General features: G+C 37.9%; 4 protein-coding genes across 4 annotated transcripts; 1 reads left to right on the top strand and 3 right to left on the bottom strand.

Annotated features, from left to right (window-relative positions):
* Nucleotides 1–1488: 1488 nt before the first annotated feature.
* LOC119084450 (sodium channel protein Nach) lies at nucleotides 1489–16462 on the bottom strand. Its single transcript, XM_037194431.1, has 7 exons — nucleotides 16340–16462; nucleotides 16069–16272; nucleotides 15755–15929; nucleotides 3177–3768; nucleotides 3003–3120; nucleotides 1847–1956; nucleotides 1489–1655 (listed from the first exon to the last, which is right to left on the bottom strand). The coding sequence occupies exons 2-7, from the start codon at nucleotides 16155–16157 to the stop codon at nucleotides 1489–1491; spliced, it is 1251 nt and encodes a 416-aa protein (XP_037050326.1). The 5' UTR covers nucleotides 16158–16272; nucleotides 16340–16462.
* Nucleotides 9023–12053, bottom strand: LOC119084040 (lariat debranching enzyme B-like). The gene is made up of 3 exons (XM_037193874.1): nucleotides 11744–12053; nucleotides 10932–11654; nucleotides 9023–9302 (listed from the first exon to the last, which is right to left on the bottom strand). The coding sequence occupies exons 1-3, from the start codon at nucleotides 11938–11940 to the stop codon at nucleotides 9035–9037; spliced, it is 1188 nt and encodes a 395-aa protein (XP_037049769.1). The 5' UTR covers nucleotides 11941–12053; the 3' UTR covers nucleotides 9023–9034.
* A 2990-nt stretch (nucleotides 16463–19452) lies between the features above and the next one.
* LOC119084052 (collagenase-like) lies at nucleotides 19453–20829 on the top strand. The gene is made up of 5 exons (XM_037193887.1): nucleotides 19453–19610; nucleotides 19688–19861; nucleotides 19964–20255; nucleotides 20335–20516; nucleotides 20579–20829. Exons 1-5 carry the CDS (start codon nucleotides 19557–19559, stop codon nucleotides 20717–20719), a joined length of 843 nt encoding a protein of 280 aa, XP_037049782.1. The 5' UTR covers nucleotides 19453–19556; the 3' UTR covers nucleotides 20720–20829.
* Nucleotides 20830–24580: 3751 nt separating this feature from the next.
* On the bottom strand, nucleotides 24581–25293 carry LOC119084065 (EF-hand calcium-binding domain-containing protein 1-like). Its single transcript, XM_037193905.1, has 2 exons — nucleotides 24871–25293; nucleotides 24581–24807 (listed from the first exon to the last, which is right to left on the bottom strand). Exons 1-2 carry the CDS (start codon nucleotides 25247–25249, stop codon nucleotides 24605–24607), a joined length of 582 nt encoding a protein of 193 aa, XP_037049800.1. The 5' UTR covers nucleotides 25250–25293; the 3' UTR covers nucleotides 24581–24604.
* Between the last annotated feature and the right edge of the window lie 112 nt (nucleotides 25294–25405).

Here is a 25405-nt window from a genome sequence, read left to right as displayed (position 1 = left end):
AATTCAGAATTTTGTTTTTGTTAAGTTGCATTTTTCATACAAACTTTGCAGCCGTTGACGCAATTTGTGTGTCACCGCCTTCGTGATCAACTCAGACTTGTCTTAACCTGTTCTTTCAGAGCCTTGATTTGTCCCAAGAGACTATTTTGATGAGAGAGAAAGAAATATTTTGACAAGTACCCCAAGGCAAGTCATAATTAACTAGTCTTCGGTTTTCTCGCTCTGATCATAATATTCTAGTATACAGTGTATACAGCCTTGAGTTTTAAATGTAACATCGAAATGTCAAATGTCATTCACAGACAACAGAATGTTCACAGAATGTTGACAAAATGTATTCTACACTGAGATGTGAGCATCCGAAACGCAACAAAAACCAAGGTTCTTTCAGAACCTTGACAAAAACATCAAAAAACTGTTTTCCCTGATCGAAGCTGGTTTCAGTGTTTCAGGTTCCTCAATGACATTACCGCTAAAAGTTGACCGAAATAGTGGAATTTTTCCTAATTTTTGGAGCAGCTCATATAATTAACAAGACGCCATTTGTTCCGATACATGACATTACCTTTCTAATGACATCCTGCACGACCTTGTTCGTTTCATGTATGTGGAGAAATTTCCAACGCCCATATATCTACCATGGAAATGTCTTTGACGAAAGTGCATGTTTTCGGTTTTTGATCACAACCCCCAAGCCATCAAACTGCCGCGAATTTTTGTATAAGTGGTTTTGGCTGCTTGGGACGAAGGCGGAACCACCCAAGGCTGTATACTTTGAGGAGGTCACGCAGACCGCCATTTTATCAAGGCTGTATACTTTGGGGAGGTCACGCAGATGCAGATACGCGGGTTACACACCACATGTCATACAAAAAATTCACCACGCCATACAAATTCAATTTTGGTGAATTTGTTTGTATCTAATAAAATGACGATCTGCGTGACCTCCCCAAAGTATACAACATACAACCTTGCATTTTATTAGATACGCGGGAACACACCACTTCTGATGATTTTACGTGTAAGAAAATTCACCACATCATCAAGACGACGAGAATCATCAGAGTAGGTGAATTTTTGTATGAAATCGGCCATTTTTAACTGTGGTGTGTAACCCGCGGATCTGTATCTGCGTGACCTCGCCAAAGTATACAGCCTTGAAACCATCCGCAACCACTTGACAGAAATCGTCCAAATTAACTCTGCCGCGATTATCAGTAGATTTTTTGTGTGGTTTGTTCTGAGGCTATTTAGATTTTAGTTGGGAGAATTTTCTCCTCAGAGACTAACCCTTTACTGCTCCAACAGATTCACTCAAAAGGACAAGGCAGGAATATTAACTTTTTACAGAAGAAAGGAGTTCAATTTCCATTTTTCAAGCATTCACTTTTTTATTTGTGTTGTAAAGTAACGGTAAACTCACGGAAAACGTAACACATTTTAATTCTAATAATTCTGACCTGCAGGTCGTCAGTCGACCCCATTTCACTATTGTTTCCAATGTTTATTTTTTGTTTGAATAGTCGTAATCACCGGTCTGATTTTGCTGTAGCGCTGCATAAGTTGTGGAATTTTGTAGCAAAAGTAGTAAAATAACTCGAGAATGGAGAAAAGACTGACACCAAGAACTAGGTTGAAAACTCCACCGAAATTGGCTGCAAAAAACCTGATTAGTTGATTCAGTAGGTTAGGTATACTGGATAGTCGTTAACAATGCATTGAAGTACACTGAATTGAAGTTGAAACAAATATGTAGGGACGACCCGATAATCGGACGAAATACGTGGATACCATTGTTAAAAGACTATCCCAAACTGATAAAAATTTTAAATTGAAAAACACTTACAAAGCAGTTCTACGAACGATTCTGAAATTATTGTTTTTCTCACCGCAGCTTTTGAGCCAGCGAAGTAAATATGAGCGGTGAATTCTGATTTCGACAGATTGGTTTGATCACTAGAAGATTAACGCAATTTTAAACTCTTGTATGGAAAGAAAAACTATGCAAAATGACTGCTGACACTTTAAGTCCTTGATTTGATTCCTTAGAAATTCTAACAAATCTTACACCCCCATTGGTGCCACACCTTGGATCTAATAAAATGATGTAGAAAGCTTGGTTCTGAAAGAACAGGTTAAGCCACTTCCGAGTTAAACACACACAAAGGTAATCGAAGCCTTGAGCGGATTACGAAAAAAAGAGTCAGTGAGTGAAGTTGCACTCCAATTCACCCAAAACTTACGTTCCGTGTGTTTTCACGTATTTCCATTATTCACATTCACAGTTTATGAATGCATAAAGGGTAGGCATGTTCGATAATTCATTCGATTGATAAAATATCGATTATTTCCCTGGAATCGATTATCGATATTTTCAGAAAATCAATATCAATCGAATGTTTTATCGATAATCGATAAATATCGACTGAAAATCGATAAATATCGACTGATAATCGGCAAATATAGACTGATAATCGGCAAATATAGACTGATAATTCGATTTTCAGTGGATATTTGTTGATTATTGATATTTATCGATTATCGATAAAACATTCGATTGATATAGTATCGATTATTTGGAAATTTTATCATCGATTGATGATATTTTTCAGTGAACATGCCTAATAAAGGGGATATTTCACACGAAAATAATTTTCAAATTTTTATCCCTTATGTAAATAACTTTTTGATTCCGTATAAGAAAAAGTGTTATCAGTTTATTATCATTAAAATTTCATTTTTCTTATAAATCGCTAAATAGACAAGCCTTTGTTCTGCATTTAGATATTCTCATACGATTTGGGTCACGAAGGCAATGACACCCATAACTTCAAGTGTCGCCTCTATAACTGTTCAAATTTGGGTGGCAGCTGCCTTCGTATGTATGTTAACCTGTTCTTTCAGAGCTTAGGTGGAAAGTGAGGGATTAGACGTTTTTCTCTTGATGTATCTACGGGACACATTGTATTCGGTAATATTAATTAATTGTACAGACTACTTACTAAATTGGATTGATTGAAACATTTGCAAAATTGTACGGAATCGTAGCAGTGCTCATCTTGTATGAAATGTCTTCGCATGCAGGCCAACATTCACGACAGCGTATCTTCCTCATGTCATCTAAGCGAAAGACAAGAGATTTAAATTGAAATCTTACGATCGCGAAGTTTCCGTACAATAAATCCGTTGAAAGCATTCCCCGTCCGTCACTGCACAATCGCGTATCCGCGAATAATTATCCGTTGCTGGGACGAAATACGGATGACACTCGCACTTATCGTAAATAAATTGCGTCATACACTTTGTTCTACAGGTAGCTTGACTGTAATAGTTTAATCCAACATCGTTTCCAGTCAAACATCTGCGAGATACTAGCGGAAGTGCATTGACATCGGCTGACAAGGTTGATATCGTTGGATAAATGCCAATTGCAGTGATTTTTCCGACTTCTAGCAATGCCATGCTAGTAGCTTCGGTTGGAAAGTCATAAGGTGAATGCATAAACAGAATGAAGCCATCGGAAAAGAGGAGTCCAGATGTACCATCATTGGAATGAGGACTACTGGTCGCAATTACGGATAATCCACCGCGTACACCGTACGAGTTCACGTTTAACGGCTGATATGAAGAATTGTCCGGATTGTAGTTAAATGAGCAGCACATACCCGCATAGCTCATTGTTTCCCTAAATGTGAAATGTTGGTGGTCTTGAAAGCATGGGAAACGTTTCTTATTGAAACTACATCGCTGTATGAAGTCCGAGCAACTCTAATTTTCGGAAAGGAAAACTCAACTACTTTCTTAGCTTTATTAAATCTGGATTTGCCTTACTACTCCTACCGCATTGGCGGCGTCTAGGACGCTTAATCCATTCAATTGTAGTATCTCGTTTACCGTGCTCAAGTAGTTGGTGTCTACCGGTCCCCATTGATTTTCAGTGAACACTCCTATAGCACTGGAGAACATGCTAACGATTTCGGCTTTGTTGTATCCATCAGGTATTCGACTGAAAATATTGCGGATGTTGTTCATTTGAAATCGATTTGAATTTTGAATCATCTCAATAAATGCAGTGTTCCACAGATATTTGAGGAAAAAACAAATTAAATTCAAGGATACAATTTATTCAAATGACCAACCTATGCCACTTCTCAGTTAGAACCTGTATTTCACTTACATTTTTTCCACGAATTGTTTCGCCTTATAATTGACGACACTCTGAGGATGACACAATGTGATAGCAGGATATGGTATGCTTATCAATTCCTCAGGTCTGCCTACAGTTATCTGAAACGGTACTCTAAGGAACTGAGCTAACAACTCGGCCAAAATGTATGCCCCAAACAGAAATGAGACAACTATGATGAACGTCCAAAAGATTCTACGGAAAGATGAATAATAGATCGAGTTATTACTTTTGCGGGTCGTTGATAGAAATCGCTTTAGCTAATTCGCTAATTGAATATTTTACAGCACTTCTCAATGCTCATGTAAAAGCGTGTAACTATAACGCAAGTCAATACCCCTTCTAGCAAGCAAATTATCCGAAAAAATCGGAGTTATGGGAGTAAACCAGTTTGAGAAACTCTGCTTCTTAAGGCACACCGGAAAGTGCTAAGGGAGTCGAGGAATACCTCCAAATAAATTTCTAAAAATTAAAAAATTTGACTTTTGACTTTTAGAAATTCATTCCTCGACTCCTTTAGCACCTTCCGGTGTGCCTTAATTGCCTCGAGCATTATCCCCTACGTAAGGCTTATGAAACAAAGTAGCATAGATTCACAAACGTCTTTTCCATCTTTTAAGGGCATCGGTGAATCTGGCACACGCGAGCATAGTATGCGTCCTTTTACTACATGTAACGAAAAGTCATGACTGTGCCCGATTCGCCAACTAGAGGTGAATCTGGCACACAATCAATTTGTATGGTGTGCCAGATTACCAAGGCTGTATACTTTGGGGAGGTCACGCAGATGCAGATACGCGGGTTACACACCACGTTTCATACAAAAAATTCACCACGCCATACAAATTCAATTTTGGTGAATTTGTTTGTATGGAAAAGGTGTGTCCCCGCGTATCTAATAAAATGGCGATCTGCGTGACCTCCCCAAAGTATACAGCCACGGCAGAGTAAAAGTAAACCTGGCAGGAGCGGTTCATTATGGAAACGTCAAATGAGGGACCTAATCCTTTGTATGAAAATGAACTCAAATGAACACTGACATAAGTTGAAAAATTTAATTCGCGAAAAACATAGGCCTACTAGATTATTCAGGTCCCTAGTCAAACAAGCGCTACTGCCTGGGTTACTTTTACTCTGCCGTGATACAGCCTTGCCAGATTTCCCCACGCCGCAACTGTCACAAACAGTGTCAGAAAATGCACTTTACAGTGCATAGGCATGTAGACTCATTTAATCGGTCGCCTCACGTTAATTAGTACATTACGTCAGAGGAAAAACTATACCTTTTAAATCTTTCACTTTCTCCTCCTCGCAAGTAAAAGAATCCGTGAACCGATGTATTTTTCACATAGTTGCGACATACACTTTTCAGAGCCACCCAAAACCTCTGCCTTCTATTGAGATTGCCAAGCGGATTCAGTTTGATTGCCGGCAATATCCTTTTTTTGGTATCAGAAAATGATGTTTTGATTTCGTTCATAATACCATCAAGTACCTCTTGTGCTCAATGCAGATTTTTACTAAATGTTCAACTGATATTTATTTGTCTATCTATTATATGGTGTGAGGGTAAAGCATACAAAATATGGTCGATTACAAGTTACAACAATTAAATAGCCATTTCCGTAGCGATTCCTAATTAATTTCTTGATTTTTCTGGATTTTGTTGGTTTTTTATGGATGAAAATTATTTATTTATCGACACACTAGAGTCATTTAAGCGTCTCACAATTGTTACGTGTACGTGGTACTTGATTACTTAGAACCACGGCACAGTAAAATAAACCAGGCAGGAGCGCTTGATTTGACCTGAATTATCTAGTAGCCTTATATAAGTATGTTCCAAGGCCATACGAATTGTCAAATTACTGTCAAATTTCATCCATAGAGACATACCCTCATCAATATTTGTATGAAAACCGAGCTCTGTGGATGAAATCGTGTTCGTTCCGCCAGTCAAATTTCATGTTTAAAGTTATTTGGAACAAACCCATTGTACGAATAAAATTAATTCAATCTTTGTCAGTGTTTATTTGAGTTCATTTTCATACAGTGTATTAGGTCCCTTATTTGACATTTCAAAAATGAACCGCTCTTGCCTGGTTTATTTTACTTTGCCGTGATTAGAATGAAAGCTCGATGAAATCAATGTTACGTTATACTATGAAGAAGCGGTTGAGAAAGAAAAGCAGACTATTTCATTTGACATGTAACATGGGAATGGTACACGGCAGAGCAAGAGAAATCAGGCAGTAGCGGTACATTTTCGAAACGTCAAATAAGGGACCTAATACACTGTATGAAAATGAACTCAAATGAACAGAGGGATTCTTTTGAAAAACAGCCTACCGAAATCGAACGCATTTTCCAATGGACTTTTTATATGTGCCTAGAAAGGTATTTTCGACCCTAGAAGCCAAAACCACTTTCAAAAAAATTCTTCGAAGTTTGTGTGGCTGGTGAAAGATGATCAAAAACCTTTTTGTAGGTGTGGGGTGTCATTAGAAAGGCAATCACACGTACTATTGAGCCGAATAGGGACTTATTGTGTTTAAAATTCGTCGACACTGAAATATGTGCCGAAGACTTACACTGTTCTTACTGACATTTCTCGAGGTACACAAAACGTACAGGGTCGTGTGAGGTGTCATTAGAAAGGTAATTTAATGTGCTTTTGGGCCAAATAACGTCTTATGAATTTTGGATGCGTCTATGATGAAATATGTACACCTAAACATTTCAACTTCTATTCTAGGCAGGGCCTAGAAATATATTTCTCAAAAATAGGCCCTGCTGGTTGGTGTCCACTTGGCCCCATTGATTATCCGTGAATACGGCTATAGCAGTTGGCAGCATTGCCAAGAGGTCTGATTTGTTGTATTCATCAGAAACGCGACTGAAATTGTCCATTGTTCATTTCAAATTTTTGTGAATTTCTGAACATCTAGACAAGGTATACACTAAACAACAAACAACGTTCTCATGCAGGTGAGCCAGTTATAACTGGTTTCATAACCGAAAATAATTAATTTACTTTCCCATAAAGTACTCTAACTCTCCACAAATTAGCTACATGAACCGTCCAATCTCTTCTCTTTTGCCTCACCCTCAAATCTGTAAAATATACCCTTTGAATACAATCTCTGGATCACCCACCTGAAGTAGTTGCAAAATTTGTAAAACGAGAATTTTCTTTAACATTTTTTTGGGAAAGGTTCAATCACTTCGAAAAGAACCGTAGTCATAGTCAATCACTTCGAAAGGACTCCCAACGCAAGACCCAGGCGTCTCTCATATCATACTACATTTCGTCATATGTATAGAAATGTGAAAAGTTACACTGTCAAATTTTCTAATTTCTGATTTTGCAAACGCCAATTTTGTGGTTGCTAGAAAGTGCGTTGGATAGGGCAAGCCCCTCCTAAGTTAAGTTAAGTTAAAGATTAAGTTAGAAAATTCGGGTTGAGTTTGATTCATATTGCATGTCCAGTAATTTTGTAGCGATATAACTAACTATAACAAAATTTCACTTACAGTTTCTCCACGAACCGCTTCGCCTTATAACTACAGTTTGAGGATGACACAATGTGATACCACTCTGTGCTGTGCTCTGCTGAGATCACCAAGTGGATTCAATTTGATTAAGGGTAATACCCTTTTTTTTGTTGGCAGGAAATGCTTCTCTGATTTCGTCCATCATACCATTGAGTAGGTACTTCTTATGCTCAACACAGCTTTATCAAATAATGTATATTTGTTGGTGAAACTGTGAAAAAATGATTGAGTAGTTAAAAAAAATGACCGGTTCGTATCACCGTGTAGAGAAGTCATTACCGGAAGCTTAAAGCTAAATTAATTTCAAGGTTTTACTGGATATCGTTGGTTTTTTATGGTAGCAGTCACATATGTTTGAAAGTAATGAATCCACGATCAATACGACCAGACTCGACAGTAATGAGGGTAAGTTATTAATCAGACACTCACAATAACGACAATTTCTGATCTTTAACTCATGAAAAACTTTATCGATTTATTACGGTACTATTTACTGTGATTGGTAAACGATAGGTATAGAGGCACCTAAATCTGAGCTTTTCCTTTTATCGAACATACTTTCAAATTCAAATTTCATGTCACAGCTTCATTCTATCATTTTCGGTTAGGTTAACAATCAATCTTATTGTTACCAATAATTTTAATTACACTGAGAAGACGGACGCAACCGCAACAGTGTTATACCAAAACATCGTATCGCATTATATTGTCTTTGCTTTTAAAGAATTTTCGTGAGCTTTAAGCTTTCTTTGTATTTATGAGCCTTTGATTTCCACTCTTCCGATGTAACCAAAAGAGGCTCATAGCTTTCAAGAGCTCTCTAAAGCACACAGACCATGTGATACGGTGTTTTGGCTTAACACGGCAGGACAGCAATAAGCTTTACTTACTGTCCCCCCACGGGAAATTATTACTTCATTGACATGAGCGTTAAAACTCATTTCCTGGGGGACTAATAACTTACGCAATTGTTCGCAACTTTCTGTTTACCTTAAACGGTTACATCCATCGCCTTCGGCTCGAGCTGCCAAGTGTAACCTTGGCAAAATAAAAAGTTCAAAACAAGGGCGTAATCTGCTATTTAAGCTTGGAATTTATAAAATGTAGATTGACCATAAATGGATGATTCCTCAGTCGTTCAATGTTGTGGCACATTTCGGAGTTCGAATGAAACATTCGAAGGATCACAAGTTCGGTGCAATAAAACTTTGAATCGGTGGAATATTTCCAATCTCAAAACCGGATCAAATCTTTATTCAGAAAAAAATCGTCGATTAAGTTCAAAACGGAAATTCAAATTTTCTCCGAAGCAACCACATGACTCATAGCAATTAAATCCAGTGGATCATCAATTTCCAAAACATTGCACAAGTCAGTTGTTTGTCGATTACGAAACTGAACACTTTGTGTTCGTCTCAGAATTGCATAACGATTCAGTGGATCGTACGGAGCTGCGGTCTTTTCAAATGTTTTCGGTATTTGCAGATTATCACCAAATTTCTGGCGAACCGATTCCATCGCCTCGTACGTCGGTTGAAAATCCCATTGACTGTTCGGATCCAGAGCCGGATTAACCCATGGGCAAAGTGGGCCCGGCCCAGGGCGCTGGGAAAATAGGGGCGCTTAGAAATTAAATTTTCTCGACAATGTAATCATTTCACGTTCAACATAAGTCATGCACAAATCAACGTCGATTAAAAAAAATTCGCGCTCGCTTCGCTTGCGTCTGTACATTACATTCTTGGGGTAAATGTGAGCTACAAGAAATGCATATATACATCTAACTTGATATTTTTGAATAATACACGCACATCGACTAACCCAAGGCTGTTCGTATTTGGTTATTTAAAGCGTTTTTATGATGGTCCTGCTTTAGAAAAGTTAAACTTTGAGGCTTCTGGCTGAAGACACTATAAATAATTTTCAATAACCATTCCATTGCTTCATTTTCGTCAGCCGCCGGTGATAGTCGGATGATGGAAAGCTTTTAGCTCATTAGGAATTTTCGAAAATTTTGTAAATTCCTCATGAGCTGAAACCTGCTCATGATCGCCGGACAACGGGAGTTTGGAACAAATAAAGCAGCTGGAAAAGCTGCAGAACAAATCCGTTTCCGCCCATTGAAAATTGTTCATGGCATATATTCGCGATTTTTTTTAACCTAAATTTCAAGATCTACCACTTTCAGAGTGAAGACAAAGGATCATTCTAGAGTGCCCTAAACTTCAATACTTTTGGGATCCGAGTCCTAGATCCTTGAAATTGCTTCAACGCAAGTCGTTTTTTCCGAATCATGACCTTACCCAACGCACTGCTCCTAGCATGAACATAAGAAATATTTGGAGGCTGATGAAGTCACAGTAGGCACTGCGTTTCTTTCGTGAAGATAGGTGACTTGTTTTAGTTGTGTGAGTTCAAACACACAATACAATCAATCTTAAGCGGTAGCTCTCATCACAAAAGCCTCCAAATTCGACGTTTGTCAAAGTAGTGTTCATGCTAGGAGCAGTGCGTTGCCTTACCAAGTAGAGTAAATCTCGCAATATAATGAAACTGTAACAGTATCACAAATATTGTGTCAAAAATTCATGTTTTTTTCTTGGTTTTTCCTCACAACGCGTTCATGTTCTAACGATCTTCCAAGGGAAGTGAAAAGTGAGAATAATGAGAGGACATTCGAGTGTAAATTGAAAGAACACCTGAATGAAACTATAGAATTGTGATGTAAATTTGAATTGTATTGGAGCTTTGTATTTGAAAACAGCTACTTGCTAAATAAATTTGTTTGATTTGATTTGTTCTTCAAGAAGAATTTCAAGAAAAAATTGTTTCGGATTCATTCTACAAACTTCAAACTTAAAATCCCGAAAAATACGAGCGAAACCTTTTTATAACTTTACTTGATTTTTGTTTGTGGGAAAGTTTTGCGAATTAATCACGAAAACTCTGGTCATCATATATCTCTCATTCATATATGGTTATATGTTATCATAAGCTTGCCACCTCGCCTCGCTCGCCGTTTCTAACTACACATTACTTAGAAAATAATATTCTTGAGGAAATGTTGAAAACATTTTATTTGATTTGGTTGACAATGTAGGAAACAATTTCTTTAATAAATTTTTCATGCGGCGCTGCAAGGCTCGTTGCCCAGGGCGCTGTAAATGCTAATCCGGCCCTGTTCGGATCACCTACTTTAGGCATACGCGCGGCAGCCTTCTCCACTGTCATTAAATGCTTCGTCGAATACACAATGGTTAGCCATTCCAAATCATACTGCAATTCAGTGCAATTGTCGGAGCAGTCACCCACTTCAATGTCGAGTATTTGTAAAAATGGTCGACCTGGCAAGCATTTGTCTAGGCCGAGAAATTTTGTTTCACTTCTGTCCTCATCATCATGCGGTATGATTGCTGCAAACTTACAGTGCAAATGTGCGGAAAACCAATATTTTGGTTTCACTTTCTTCATCAATTCGTGCAACGGTGGACTACCGAGAACATTGTCACGGATTTGATGGTCGAAGTGTGGCTTTGTTTCAATCAATTCTGCCGTATTACCAAAGTAATAGACCTCAGTTGGCCAGTCATGAGACATAATAATGTCGACTTGTTTACCCAATTGATGTAGACGAAATAAGTCTTGTTGTCGATAGTGATAGACAGACCTAAGAGTGCTGGGATTGTATGGCGAAGACTCGAAGTGGCCTCTGAAGTAGTCGTTTTCTTTGAAGATGCCAGATACGCCACCAATACGAATTCCTTTGTATGTCACGACACCAGCATAGCCCAAATAATATATCTTTGGAGCCACCCAGCCGCCAAATGGAAGTTCTTGAAGAAAATTCGATGCTTCATGATTACCTCCAATGAAAATTGTCAGAACTGGCGCTTCCTTTTCTCCACTGTAGTACCTTTTGACGACAAAAACATTTGAATAGACTTATTGGCTGTCGCTTGGCTAAGATTTGTTGTCAAAACCAAATTAGTATCAAAGACTCACTTATAAAACGAGCCAATCTGACGATGTCTTTCTGGTTGTGCCGTACATTTCAGATCATCCAAATTTCGTGTTGCCTGAAAATCGCCACAACATAGTAGCAAATCGGCTTTTACGTTCTCCTGTTCTTCAATCAACGCAAGCGTTTCGTAAATTGTTTCAAGCTCTCCATGAGCACAGCCCACCACTGCGACGTGCATAATTTTCTTCAAACTTTCACTCTTTTGATCAAAGTCGAAATATTTTCACTCAGGTCCAAATGTCAATATTTGTGACCTCTTATTTATTCGCCATTTTAATTGAGAGGAAGCCTCTTGATTTAAAAGCCATTTACGTCAAAATCTCTTCTGCCACAGCACTGCTTCTAGCATGAACACTAGACACATGACAAGTGTCAAATTTGAAGGCTTTAGTTATAAGAGCTACACCGCGCTTAGGACTGTTTGTATTTTTTTTTTTTCTAAATTCATACAACGAAAACCAGTCATCTATCTGTACAAAAGAAACACAGTGTTCATGCTAGAAGCACCGCTGTCTCTGATGTTTTTATTCAGAATGAATAACATCAAAAATTTATAAAATTTTAGAAAACAAAATGTCTGTTGACGAATATTAACGCTAACACTGGGCATAGATCAGGGCCTATTTTAAGGAAACTAAATTTCCAAAAATTCTAAAATTTTTCCATCACTTTTCGTCATTTTATCTGAAAACACAACAGATTGCATCGTAAATGTTGTTTTACTGCCCTTTTAGTTGTTTTTCATGTCTTTGAGCTTAACTGATTACTTTGGAATGAGATCTAACAGAAAACAAAATTTATAAATTTTAAGAATTTTTGTGAAACTTTGGAAACTTTGGAAATTTTTGGAAATTAAATTCCCTAAAATAGGCCCTGGCGTAGATTCTTGTAGCGTTCGTAACTAAAAGAATTCTTAATTTGACAGTTATTATGTGATTTTAAAAACTGTCAAGCACGATTATTTAGAGTTACGAAAATACAAAAATCATCGTCCAGGATATCATCTCCAACAGTAATGCCTTTTTATTTTAACCTCGGCCATGTTGTTATCATATTGTTTGCCGGCCGATTAGTTATAATCACCGGAATGATTTGATCTGACCTCCTCATATACTGGAACAGCTTGATACAAAAATAGTAAACCAATTCTAGAATGGAAAGTATGCTGATGCCCAATACTAAGTTGAAAACTCCACCGAAATTCGCTGAAAAAAAAATAGAATACTTGTGACTTATGTTTTTGTCTGTAGGTACAGTTTTTGGCTAAGGTCATAGCACTGCTTCTAGCACGAACACTCATTTTTGGAACGTCAATAAGCCTCCAAATTTTCAAATATGTATGCGTGTACGATTGCATGTATTGTATGTTCTTATTCCCACCGAGAAATCATGACTCCTATCTGTACGAGAAAATGCAAGGCCTATTTTGATTGCATTTCTTATGTTCATGCTAGTAGCAGAGCTGTGCTATTTCGACAGAGGTAGATTTTCAAACACGACCCTTTCATTACGAAAACGCCGAAGAATAACGAAAACAGCGTATAGTGTCAAAATGTCTAAACAGAGTCTCTTAACGGAACGTTTTAATGACCTCTTTTGTGATCCATTTGCTCGTACAGGAAAGGGCAATCAAATGGCAGCCAAAATTTGCTTCAGCTGATTTTCAGCTGGTTCACTGGATTACATCAGCAGTTTTCCACTTTTTCTTAGTCAAGGAGGAACGCTGGTGCAGTATCCCATGAGGAAATTTTCTTTAGTCGAATATAAGCTTGCGCGGGCAAGTATTCTGGGGCGAGTAAAAAATCTACAGACGCAATCTAGAGGTCTCCCTACGACATTGAAACAATAAAAGAATTTAAAATATGGTAAGATGTAGTTTTGCTGCGACGCAACGCACTTCAAGCAAAAGTGGTACTCTAAATAGAGTACTGAAACTTGACAGTGCTCCATACAAAGTGACGTCAAGTTTCGCTGATGTCAGATTTTTTAGATTTATTCAAAATTGTCTCTATGGGCCAAACCAATACCATATCTAGCAAAAAAACTTCATTTTGACGCTGTCAAAATATCACCTTATTCCTTTGCTTGTAGAAGCATACTCTGCTGACTGATTTCTAATTTTATGCTTAGTTTCCTCTTACCAAAAAAGTACTCAGTGTGAGAGACAAAATTGAATTTTTTCAATTTTTTCTTTGTTTATTTGACAGTTTGCTCTCTCACGGAGTACTTTTTGTTGAGTGGAATGGAAACTTTACTTGTAAAATGCAAATACCAGTTCAGGCATAGCTACGTGTCAGATCAATGACATTATGCTGAGGGTGTTGCTAGAAAATTAATTTTTGTTGATTTTATTTTTCACAAAAACTCACCAAGCAATTCTGTAAAGGATATGATCACAAATGTTCGGTAAACTGGGACCGTTGATCTCGCAAAGTAAATGTGAATGGTAAATTCATTTCTCGACCAATTTGTTGCAGTGCTAAAAATATTAAAATATGTTTTGTCACGGCAGAGTAAAAGTAACCCAGGCAGGAGCGCTTGTTTGACTAGGGACCTGAATAATCTAGTAGCCCTATGTTTTTCGCGAATTAAATTTTTCAACTTATGTCAGTGTTCATTTGAGTTCATTTTCATACAGTGTATTAGGTCCCTCATTTGACGTTTCAATAATGAACCGCTCCTGCCGCTCCTGCCAGGTTTACTTTTACTCTGCCGTGGTTTTGTTTTAAATCCCTATCGGCATAGGAAACTTAAATATGGTGTGGTATGTACGCCAGGCGTACTAAGCCTACGAATCATTTGATATAGCCACGACAGAGTAAGTAAAGTTAACCAGGCAGGAGCGCTGATTTGACTAGGGACCTGAATAATCTAGTAGCCTTATATTTTTTGCGAACCAAATTATTCAATTTATGTCAGTGTTCATTTGAGTTCATTTTCATCCAGTGTATTAGGTCCCTTATTTGACGTTTCGAAAATGAACCGCTCCTGCCTGGTTTATTTTACTCTGTCGTGATATAGCACTTACTAAATTGGGTTGACTGTGACCTTCTCAAAATTGTACGCAGCCTTTTCAATACTCATTCTGTATAAGATATCCTCACAGGCTGGCATACATGCATTACAACGTATTTTCTTCATGTCATCTAAAAAAAACGACAAAGAATCTAGAATGACATTTGAGTTATCCGAAGGAGTAGATACGCTTCCGTACAATAAATCCGTTGAAAACATTCCCCATCCGTCACTACACAATCGCGAATATGTGTAGCATTATCCATAGCCGGAAGAAAATACGGATGGCACTCGCACTTATCGTAAACAAATTGCGTCATACACTTTGTCGCACAGGCAGCACGTCTGTAGATGTTCAATCCGACATCAGACCCAATCAAACATCTGCGAGATGTTACCGGAAGTGCAATCACATATGCTGATACGGCTGACATCGTTGGATAAATGCCAACTAAAGCAACTTTACCGACTTCTAACAATGCCATGCTTGTGGCTTCCGTTGGAAAATCATAGGGTGAATGCATCAAGAGAACGTACCCGTCGGACAAGAGGAAGCCGGATGTACCGTTGTTGGAATGGTGAAAACTTGTTGCAATTATGGATAATCCACCGCGCATACCGTACGAGTTTACGTTTAACGGCTGATATGAAGAATTGTCCGGATTGTAGTTGAATGAGCAGCACATACCCGTATGAGTCATTGTCTTTCGAAATGTAAAATGTTGGTGGTCTTGGAAGCATGGAAAGCCTTTTTTATTGAAACTACATCGCTGAATGAAATCCGAACAATTCTATTTACGGAAGAGCAAAACTTCAGTTTCTTTTTCAATTTTGAATTTGTGTGCAAGATGTGAGAGTAGTTTAAAAAAATGTCATATGGAGCTACCAAAAATTAAACTCCGTGACGATTGGGCTTGAAATGTTCCAACGGAAGTTGATTTTCGATTGCTCTCAAACCTGTTCTGAATGTTTCTTACTATTCCAACCGCTTTCACAGCGTCTAGAATACTTAATCCGTTCAACAGTAGAGTCTCATGCACCGTATTCAAGTACTCAGTATTGACTGGTCCCCATTGATTTTCGGTGAATACTCCTAATGCACTTGGAAGCATTTTGACGATATCTTCTCTGCTGACACCATCGGGAATTTTGCTAAAATGCAAATAGTCAGAACCGAAACCATCACATCGTCAGTGCCGTAGCCAGTGCCCCTGGATTAATTATTTTTTAATTTTTCTCTTTAAATTTGGATCCTGGCTACAGCGTTGCGTATCGACCATTTATAGTTTACATGCTATTGACGAACTGACGAGATTGGTAATCGATGACGGTTTGAGAATGACAAATCGAAATGCTGGGAAATGGTATCCTCATCAGCATTTCAGGACGGTCTCGCGTCCTTTCGAACGGTGCTAAGAAAAAATGGGTAGCTAAGTGAAGCAATATTGTCGCACCACATAGAAATGAAAGGATTATAACGAGCGACCAAAAGAATCTATATCGAGAAAGGTTCAAAAAATATCGTCGGAATTCAATTATAATTTTTGCCATCTTCGGCAAACCTTTTCAATCCTGTGCTTTCATCTGCTTTCAAATGAAAGAATCCGTGCACCTGAGAATTATCCACATATTCCCAGGCGACTCTTTTCAGAGCTGTCCAGAAACGAGAACCCCTTTTGATGTCTCGCGGCATCCATTTCTTCCTGTGAGGTGTTTTCTTGTTCGTCCATGTTGCACCTTTCTCCATATTTTCAAGCCTATTCAGAGTTTCACCGAAAGTTGAAAATTTCTGCTCACTCCTCAAACACTGATTTTACCGAAATAAACTCATTTCTCGATAAGGTACACCATTTATATCTAAAAATGAGGTGTAATTATATCTAAAACAATAACCGTTTCATTCAGTCGACAGTATTCGAAACAGGTAGACAATAATTATGCAGCAGTTTGTTGTAAGAAGTGTCTGACATAGTTTCTCGTGTTTATTTTGCTCAGCTCCATTGGTTTTTATGGTAAATATATTTTCTAATTGCTGCGGTCAATTGTCAAGTAAATTAAGCGATTAGGACCGAAATATGATCTAATTGTGTTTGGTTATTGTCCGGCCATCAAAATAAAATGTTGTTACAAGTACAGTGAATGTGCGCTATTTTCTGGTAACAATAGACTATGCTAGCAGTAATATAGCCAGGAACATTTTCTTTATCAATGTTCCACGTTTTATCTGACTAGATATTTATGCAATGTGAGATCTCAATTACAGCTTGTTATGGAGTTACTTATTATTGTAAGTACGTCATTACCCTTTCACAGACGGCATATCGTTAGAGAAACGTTATCGAACCTGTAACTTTAATTGAAACAAGTGTAGTACCGCTGGTTTCGCTCGTGACAACTGTGGCGACCTTTTTTGGTATTTGAAAAGAAAAATATATTCACGCATCAATAGTGGGGTTGGATGCTGCGAAAGTAATTCATTACATGAAGCTTCGGTAACTACTGTCTTTTCTCGCCCTCGGTTTGGGTATACAAACTCCACACTTGTCGAATAACAGTTGCTGAAGCAAGCTGCTCAAAAACTTAGTGAGTTTGTGAGTAAGAGTATCCCAAATTTGTTTTTTGGCTTACTACTTTCCCCATGTGAAAGTTGATATTCACTTAGTGATGAAAATGACAAAAATGAAGTGAAAATGGTCCAAATGTAATCCATTCGCACGGGGTTTATTGCTATATAATGGTCAACTTTTGCATGGGTCAGTAAGTTTTTTCCCGTTTAAAAGATCAACTTAAAACTTAGGCATGCAGAAAACAATCACGCGTCAAATAAACCATGAAATTGAGACAAACTTTAAACCTTATAATTTTCATCAGTTGATGCACGGCAGAGTAAAATAAACCAGGCAGGAGTGGTTAATTTTCTAAACGTCAAATAAGGGACCTAATACATACACCATATGAAAATGAACTCAAATGAACACTGACATAAATTGAAAAATTTTGTTCGCAAAAAATATAGAGCTACTAGATTATTCAGGTCTCTACTGAAATCAGCGCTCCTGCCTGGTTAACTTTACTCTGTCGTGGTTGATGCAAAACCTGTTATTAACATTTACTGTGTGAAGACGACGTTGGGAAGAGCTGGCTATGTTCTCAGTAATCGTCGGAGGGATTCTTTTGAAAAACAGAATCTTGAAATCGGACGCATTTTCCATTGGACTTTTTTATATGTGCCTAGCTTGGTATTGGTCCCTAGAACCTAATACTAATTTCAAAAAAATTCTTCGAAGCTTGTGTAGCTGGTGGAGGTGATCGAAAACTGAAAACATGGACTTTTCTTACAGAAATTTCTCCAGGTACACGAACCGTACAGGGTCGTTTGGGGTGTCATTAGAAAGGTAATTGCATGTACTTTCGGGGTAAATAGGGTCTTATTGGGTTTAAAATTCATCCACACTGAGATATATACAGTTGGCGTTTTCAACCGAAAAAAGACTGAAAACTCACACTTTTCATACAGAAATTTCTCGAGGTACACGAAACGTACATGGTCGTGTGGGGTGTCATATGAAAGGTAATTGCACGTACTTTCAGGAAAAGTTGAGCTTGGGGAAGTTTGGTAGCATCTCCGATGCAATATAAGCACTCAAACATTTCAACTTCACATGATTCATCGTAGATGCTACCAAACTTCCGTAAGCTCCACTTCTCCTACTAGCCACACAAGCTTCGAAGATTTTTTTTGAAAGTGGTTTTGGCTATATAAAAAAGTCAAATGGAAAATGCATCTGATTTCAAGATTTTGTTTTTCAAAAGAATCCCTCTCGATAAAAGATAAGATTACCGTTAACAATACAGTCAGTCCAGTGTGCAAAGATCCGTGGACTAAATTGGGAGACAGAATTCACAGATTATTGTCAATAATTTACTTATTCGGTCAATTAACGAGGACAAAATGAACAATGAGATCTCGGAAGTCTTATTTAGTGTAGAAAAGTATTTTGTTAAAATAAACGAAGTAAAAGATTTTGCAGCAGACACGAGCCGATACTTTATACAAAAGCAGAATTGTTCAAATGAGAAGAATGGTTCCACTAATTGATCGTATCTGCCAGAAGATCCTAATTAATGTTATTTGACGTAAATAACCACAATCAACGTTTTCAAATTCAAAGAGTTCGTCACTTTCGATACGGTCGCGTATGGGTCTTGCGCACCTCAATGATTACTTTTCTTTTAAAATTGAGTATTTAACCGCTATAGGTATATGCATCACGCTAGACGTATATACATCGATAACGGAAAACAACGACATCACTTTTCCTTAATTTCTTTATCTGTTTCACGCGTAATTCCTACGATACAATCAACACAACTAATTCCGCAAACTGTTATCATTGCACTTCCGCAGATATTGTTGTTATTGTGTCGATCCATTTTCTCCGTTCTGAGAATAGTGATGCGAATCTCGGCTTTCGCGGGATGGTGAGCATGGACTATTTCTCTGCCGAATTAGGCAATCGAAAGCGGCTCTCTAAAACAGGTTTCTCCATTCCGCACACCAATTAATTATATTACGATATCGGGAAAACATCGAACACAGAAATCACCTGGTTGTGCCACACACACACGACATCCATTCTAATCTTATCAGCAATTTGAAAACTTATAAGTTACTCAGTTCTGGTATAAAAACCGAGACTAGAACTTTGCCGTCTTTACTAACACTCGGATATTGTGACAAAAAATATTCGAAAAAAAAAGAAATTTACGATTTTCATAATGAGCGTGTTAGTTTGGTTCATTTCGCTTCTCGCTTGTGTTGTTGCTAGAACTGTAAGTAATCCGTTGGCGTGCACTAGTGTTAATCCAGGATCATTATTATCAAAACAATATTTGTGTCCTAATTAAAGTGGCCCGCTCTTCCGGTTACTCAATCAATACCAGAGGCTTCCCCAACAATCCAACAACGGATCGTAAACGGATTGTCAGCATCTGTTCACCAATTTCCCTGGTTTGTTTCAATACGATCACAAGCTCGAAACGGATTACAATCGATTTGTGGCGGATCTTTAATATCTCCTGAAGTGAGTGAAGATAGCGAGACCGCAGGACGCTATGACCATAGCCAGTCTAGTCAGTTTTGCATTTTTTTTGTTCGTCAGTAACCGTTACGTTTTGTTTATTAGTGGGTTCTCACTGCGGCACATTGCACTCATAATTACGTTTCATACAACCTTGGCTTCGGATCCAACAATCTGAACGCTCCACTGCAATCGTTGACTTCTACACACGCCGTCGAACATTTACGATACAACCCGGACACACTAAACTACGATATCTCTGTGATTAAACTACCAGAGGCAATTGAATACACGGCACACATTTATGCGGTGCGCTTGCCAACACTTAATCAAGCGCGTCAAGGTCAATTTCACACGACAAAGGCTAGAGTTTGTGGATATGGCCGGACTGGTGATGGTATGACAAAAATGTAAATGCTAAAGGACAAAGCAAAATGTTACTGAAATAGTTATCTTATGATCTTACAAACAAATAGGCACCCATCAATTGTCAACCGATTTGAATTGGGTGGATAAGCGAATCATATCAAATGATCAGTGTACACGATCTTATGGATCGGTGGTTGTTCTTCCGTCGACACTGTGCACCCTAGGATGGGAGAGCAATTCGCAGAGTACATGCAACGGTGACTCTGGCGGCCCGCTTTTGATCGACGAAGTAAGACGAAGTTATTATTTTTGTCCCAACGAAAATTAACCGAACCCCAAAAATGTACTTAGGGTGGTTTGTGGACACAAATCGGTATCGTATCGTTCGTTTCAAACCAAGGTTGCGCATCTGGACATCCAGCTGGATATGTTCGTACGACATCATTCCTTAATTGGATATCGGTAAATACTGGCATTGCGATACGTCCATAGGTCAAATTAATCTAACTATTGAATCGAGTTCTTTGGTTTAATTAAATTAATTGGCAGAAAAATTCAAAATCAATAAAAAAGAAACATTTACTCGTTCACAGAAAAAAAAACCCAGAGTGTTTGTTCAATTCGCGATTCGATGTTGTCGATACAAATCTGATGATAATCGAAGCGCTAGCCTTTACGAATAATTAATTTAATTAAATTACTTCATTTTTTTGCGTTGACATGGCTGATTTGGTGATTTTTCTTTCCATTGCTAATTATAACATAAAAGGTCGACAGCGTCGAAACACAGAGATTCGTTTTGATTAGATAAGACGTCCGTACGAATTTATGAATGAAAGGCAGGTGGCGAGAAAAACCTACAAATTTGTATATCCGTTTGTAACAGCCTGCAATTAACAACTTATTACACCAAATGGCTTGATTGGGGAAATTTTCTGAAGAGCAGTATGTCATCTAAATTAAGACCATATGATTCGAACCGCAGGTGTGATCCAGGGTGGAACAAATGAGACATCACACCATCAATTAAGAAGAGGATCTAGTTACAATTTTGCTGTAAATCATTTACTGTAATTCGATAAGGGCATTACGTACATTTCGGTGGAGGTTCTTTCTGGTCTTCCTATTTTTAAAAATCTTCAGAACTCCTCATAACTCTATAAATTCATTGTCTATTGCGTCGACTTACAAATATTTATATTTGAATCAATTATTTTCTACAGATTCACGGCAGAGTAGAGCTTTATAGTTTTATAGTATAAAGCGTGAATCGCACTACACTCCGTTTGCTCACTGTTTTCAAAATAACAATGAAAACAGTTCTATCTTTCCATTGTTTTAGCATAAACGGTGAGTGAACGGAGTGTAGTGCATTACCTGCTCAAGAACAACATGTCACCAATATGATAAAGAAAACGAAAACTCTTAGTTCAGCTACATCAAAATTTGTAACAATAGATGAGTTAGTTAGTTAGTTAGTAAGAATTGAATCGCATGCCATCGATAACGACAACAAAAATGAACGATGTGCTTTGGCTACCGCTCTATCATATACAAAAACGGATGATAAAAATTGTTGCCTTAATAGATTTTGTATCAAACGCTTATACACAACTGAAGTAATAGATTTAATCAACAAACTTCAAGCAAAAGTGGTCATAGTGCTCAGCTGCAGAAAGTACACCACTTTACATGAAAACGTTTTTGCAGTGTTTTACATTTGTGTGACACACTGTCAAGTTTCGTTACCCTCTTTAGGTTACCACTCATGCTTGAAGTGCGTTGATTTAATGTTTTTGTTGTGGCAATCGTTCCCAAATTACAGGTATGACAAATTTATCAGAACTAACTATATCGGTACTATACCACGACAGAGTAAAGTTAACATTCAATATTCCGAAGGTATAAAACTTTATTTTACCTGGAAAAACATACTAATTCCAGGGGTGGTGTTATCTAATACGCAGACAAAATTAAGTTCAAACGAATACACCAAAACAAACAGAGCATAGTTACTCTTCCCTTTCCCATGGATCGCGTGAAGCGAAAGTGGAGATGAAATGCTGTTTCGACCTCCGGATACAGTGGCGGTCAGAGGTTAGCATGGTCTAACCATCTTCAGTCGTTTCCACTGGTCCGTTACACGAGACAGCAGTACACTTTCAGTTGAACGAGTTTCGAAAGTTTACAAGAGCAAGTTCATCTTCTGATGGAAAATCGGTAGATAAAGTGGAAAACTGCTGTGAAAACACCCAAGCGCAGCAAAACCAGAAAAAATTTCATTCAAACAGAACCAACAAACAAACAAACAACCGCAACAAACGAACCCAACTAAACTAGACTCACACCAAATTTCGGATCGTTCTTTCCATGCATTGAGGCCAAGTCACATTGGCTAGTAGTAATTTCGCGCCGTATGGGCGCGAAATTACACTATTAAAGTAGGAATCTCGCGCCACGCGAAATTCCTACTTTATTAGTGTAATTTCGCGCCCATAAGGAATTTCTTGCTGGTAGGAATCTCGCAACGTCTCAGTTGCGATGCAGGCATCCTAACATTTTGTAAAAGGAAAATCCACTTTTTCTGAGTAAGGATACCGGTATCCTCGATGCAAAATATGTGTATCTCAGTTGGGATACCGGTATCCTCACGTTTTGTAAAAGGAAAATCCACACGTTCTATGTCGGGATACCGGTATCCTTGATACATAATACGTGTATCTCAGTTGGGATACCGGTATCCTAACGTTTTGTAAAAGGAAAATCCACTTTTTCTGAGTAAGGATACCAGTATCCTTGATACAAAATACGTGTATCTCAGTTGGGATACCGGTATCCTAACGTTTTGTAAAAGGAAAATCCACACTTTCTAAGGATACCGGTATCCCTGATACAAATCTCTAGGGTGTTAGAATAAAATTCGCATCTCCAAAATTTATATGCCTGATACTCAACTGAATCTACCGCCAATTTATCGCCAGGTACTCGTAAAAATTCTCTAAATCAAGTTAGCCATTGAAAAATGTATGGGCGCGAAATTCCACTATAATAAGTGTAATCTCGCGCGGCGCGAAATTACTCGTTACCGTCACATTTCATCCAATTTTCCAAACTTTCTAATTCTTTTCGTACACCAAGCACCAAATTTTGTTTTTCTTTTCGAATGATGTTAAATTGACTTTCAGCTGAATGGCCAACCACATTACTTGATTAAAATCCTGTGTAGAACAAAACAGTGCGTCCTTATACAGGACGTTTGGAATCACTAAAAGAATGTTTATTTAGAAACCAAATTCTGAATGTGCCATCCTGTGTAGATCAAAACGGTGCGTCCTTATACAGGACGTTTGGAATCACTGAAAGAATGTTTATTTAGAAAACCAAATTCTGAATGTGCCATACTGTGTAGATCAAAACGGTGCGTCCTTATACAGGACGTTTGGAATCACTGAAAGAATGTTTATTTAGAAACCAAATTCTGAATGTGCCATCCTGTGTAGATCAAAACGGTGCGTCCTTATACAGGACGTTTGGAATCACTGAAAGAATGTTTATTTAGAAAACCAAATTCTGAATGTGCCATACTGTGTAGATCAAAACGGTGCGTCCTTATACAGGACGTTTGGAACCACTGAAAGAATGTTTATTTAGAAACCAAATTTATTTTACTCTGCCGTGTACTATACACGATTAAGAGAAACAAGAATTTAGGAATTTTTCTGGAACGTTCAAGGCAAAGTTCAGGACAGTGTTTAAATTAGAAAATCAAATAATTTCAATCAATTGATTATCAATTTCGTTTTAAAATCATTTTAGATGCGATATCAAACGACATAAACATTACCATACATTCACGTGCGTACGTATCGTAAATAATGTTCGTGTGATTCGTTGATTCGCGTGATAACGCATGTGAAATACATAGAATTATTGCGATTGTAATGGTTGGATCCTATAATTCTTACCCAACAAATGTTCTTTAAAAAGTTTCTATCCACAAAATCCAAAATCCATTTTTGGAATTAGTGCGGCTTAGTGTTGGACGTAAAATCTTGTACTTCAATGTGTTTAATTTGCGTTCTCTTGATTTTGCGTGGATAAACAAGTAATAGTCTTTGATTCATATCCAATCGAGCTATCGACGACTTAGATTTACCTGCTGTTCCACGAAGGTCTTGAAAATAGGCCACATTTCCTAGGACGTAGTAGTGCGACTTTGATACGAGAATTGTATCATCAACGTGACTAGTCTGGTGTCTTTGAACTTCAGACTAAACGACTTACGAATGTTTCTATTGAAGCGAGTCTTCCAATATGGAACTATTTACAGAGTAAATTGGAAAATGCAACTAGTCCTTTCAAACTTGTATAATTTGCTTAAGGTCGACTAAATGTTACTAAAAATGCGGCAATCGACTCTCGTTCAGGTATACATTGTCCCAAGAATTCCAGCAACAACGGTTCTCTGCGAACACTTTCACTGTAATCGGCGAATGAAATAGCTCCATCCAAATCGATATCCATTTTCTTAATAATAACATCAGCAAATTCATTCAGACCTTCGTCACCATCTTCATCGTCTTTCTTGATAAAACAATTCTTCAAAAGTTTGATAATTTGGGCTCGGTCTAGAATTCCTTTACCAGCTGCATCGTACACGGCAAAACAGTATTCCATTTTCTGGTCCAAAGTGCCTTTCAAGAAAATGTACATCGCTTTCATCCACGTCTTGAGTGCAACATTAGTCGAAGCTCCTTTGTCGAGTGCCATCTGAATTTGATCGGCCAGAAAATCATCTGGCATATTGAAACACTTGTACAGCACGTCGCTGAATTGCGAACGTAAAATGTAATTTGACGGATTTTGATGTTGTTCCCACAATTTAAAATAAATCAAAAACAGCGCGTCGAATTGAGTGGGTGACAGGGGATACTGTTTCTGAATTAATTTAATTTCGTTTGCATGTCGAAATCGAAATCGAGACTGAATATTCTGTTCGGACGTTGTTTCGTAGAGTGCCATTGTTGGTATGGTTGCTCCACAAATAAAAAAAGAAGAGACAATTTTCTATTTTCCGGGGTCCTTTGTTTCCGTTGTTTCCAGCAGCAATAAGGTGGTCATGTTTCTTAGTTTTTAGTCTCCTTGTTCATTCAATTTTTGTATTTGTCCAAACTCTTT

Source organism: Bradysia coprophila, unplaced genomic scaffold (genome assembly GCF_014529535.1).
Source record: "Bradysia coprophila strain Holo2 unplaced genomic scaffold, BU_Bcop_v1 contig_732, whole genome shotgun sequence".
In the NCBI taxonomy this organism is placed as follows: domain Eukaryota; kingdom Metazoa; phylum Arthropoda; class Insecta; order Diptera; family Sciaridae; genus Bradysia; species Bradysia coprophila.
Note: the sequence above shows the minus strand (reverse complement) of the source record. Positions and strands in the feature narration are given on the sequence as shown.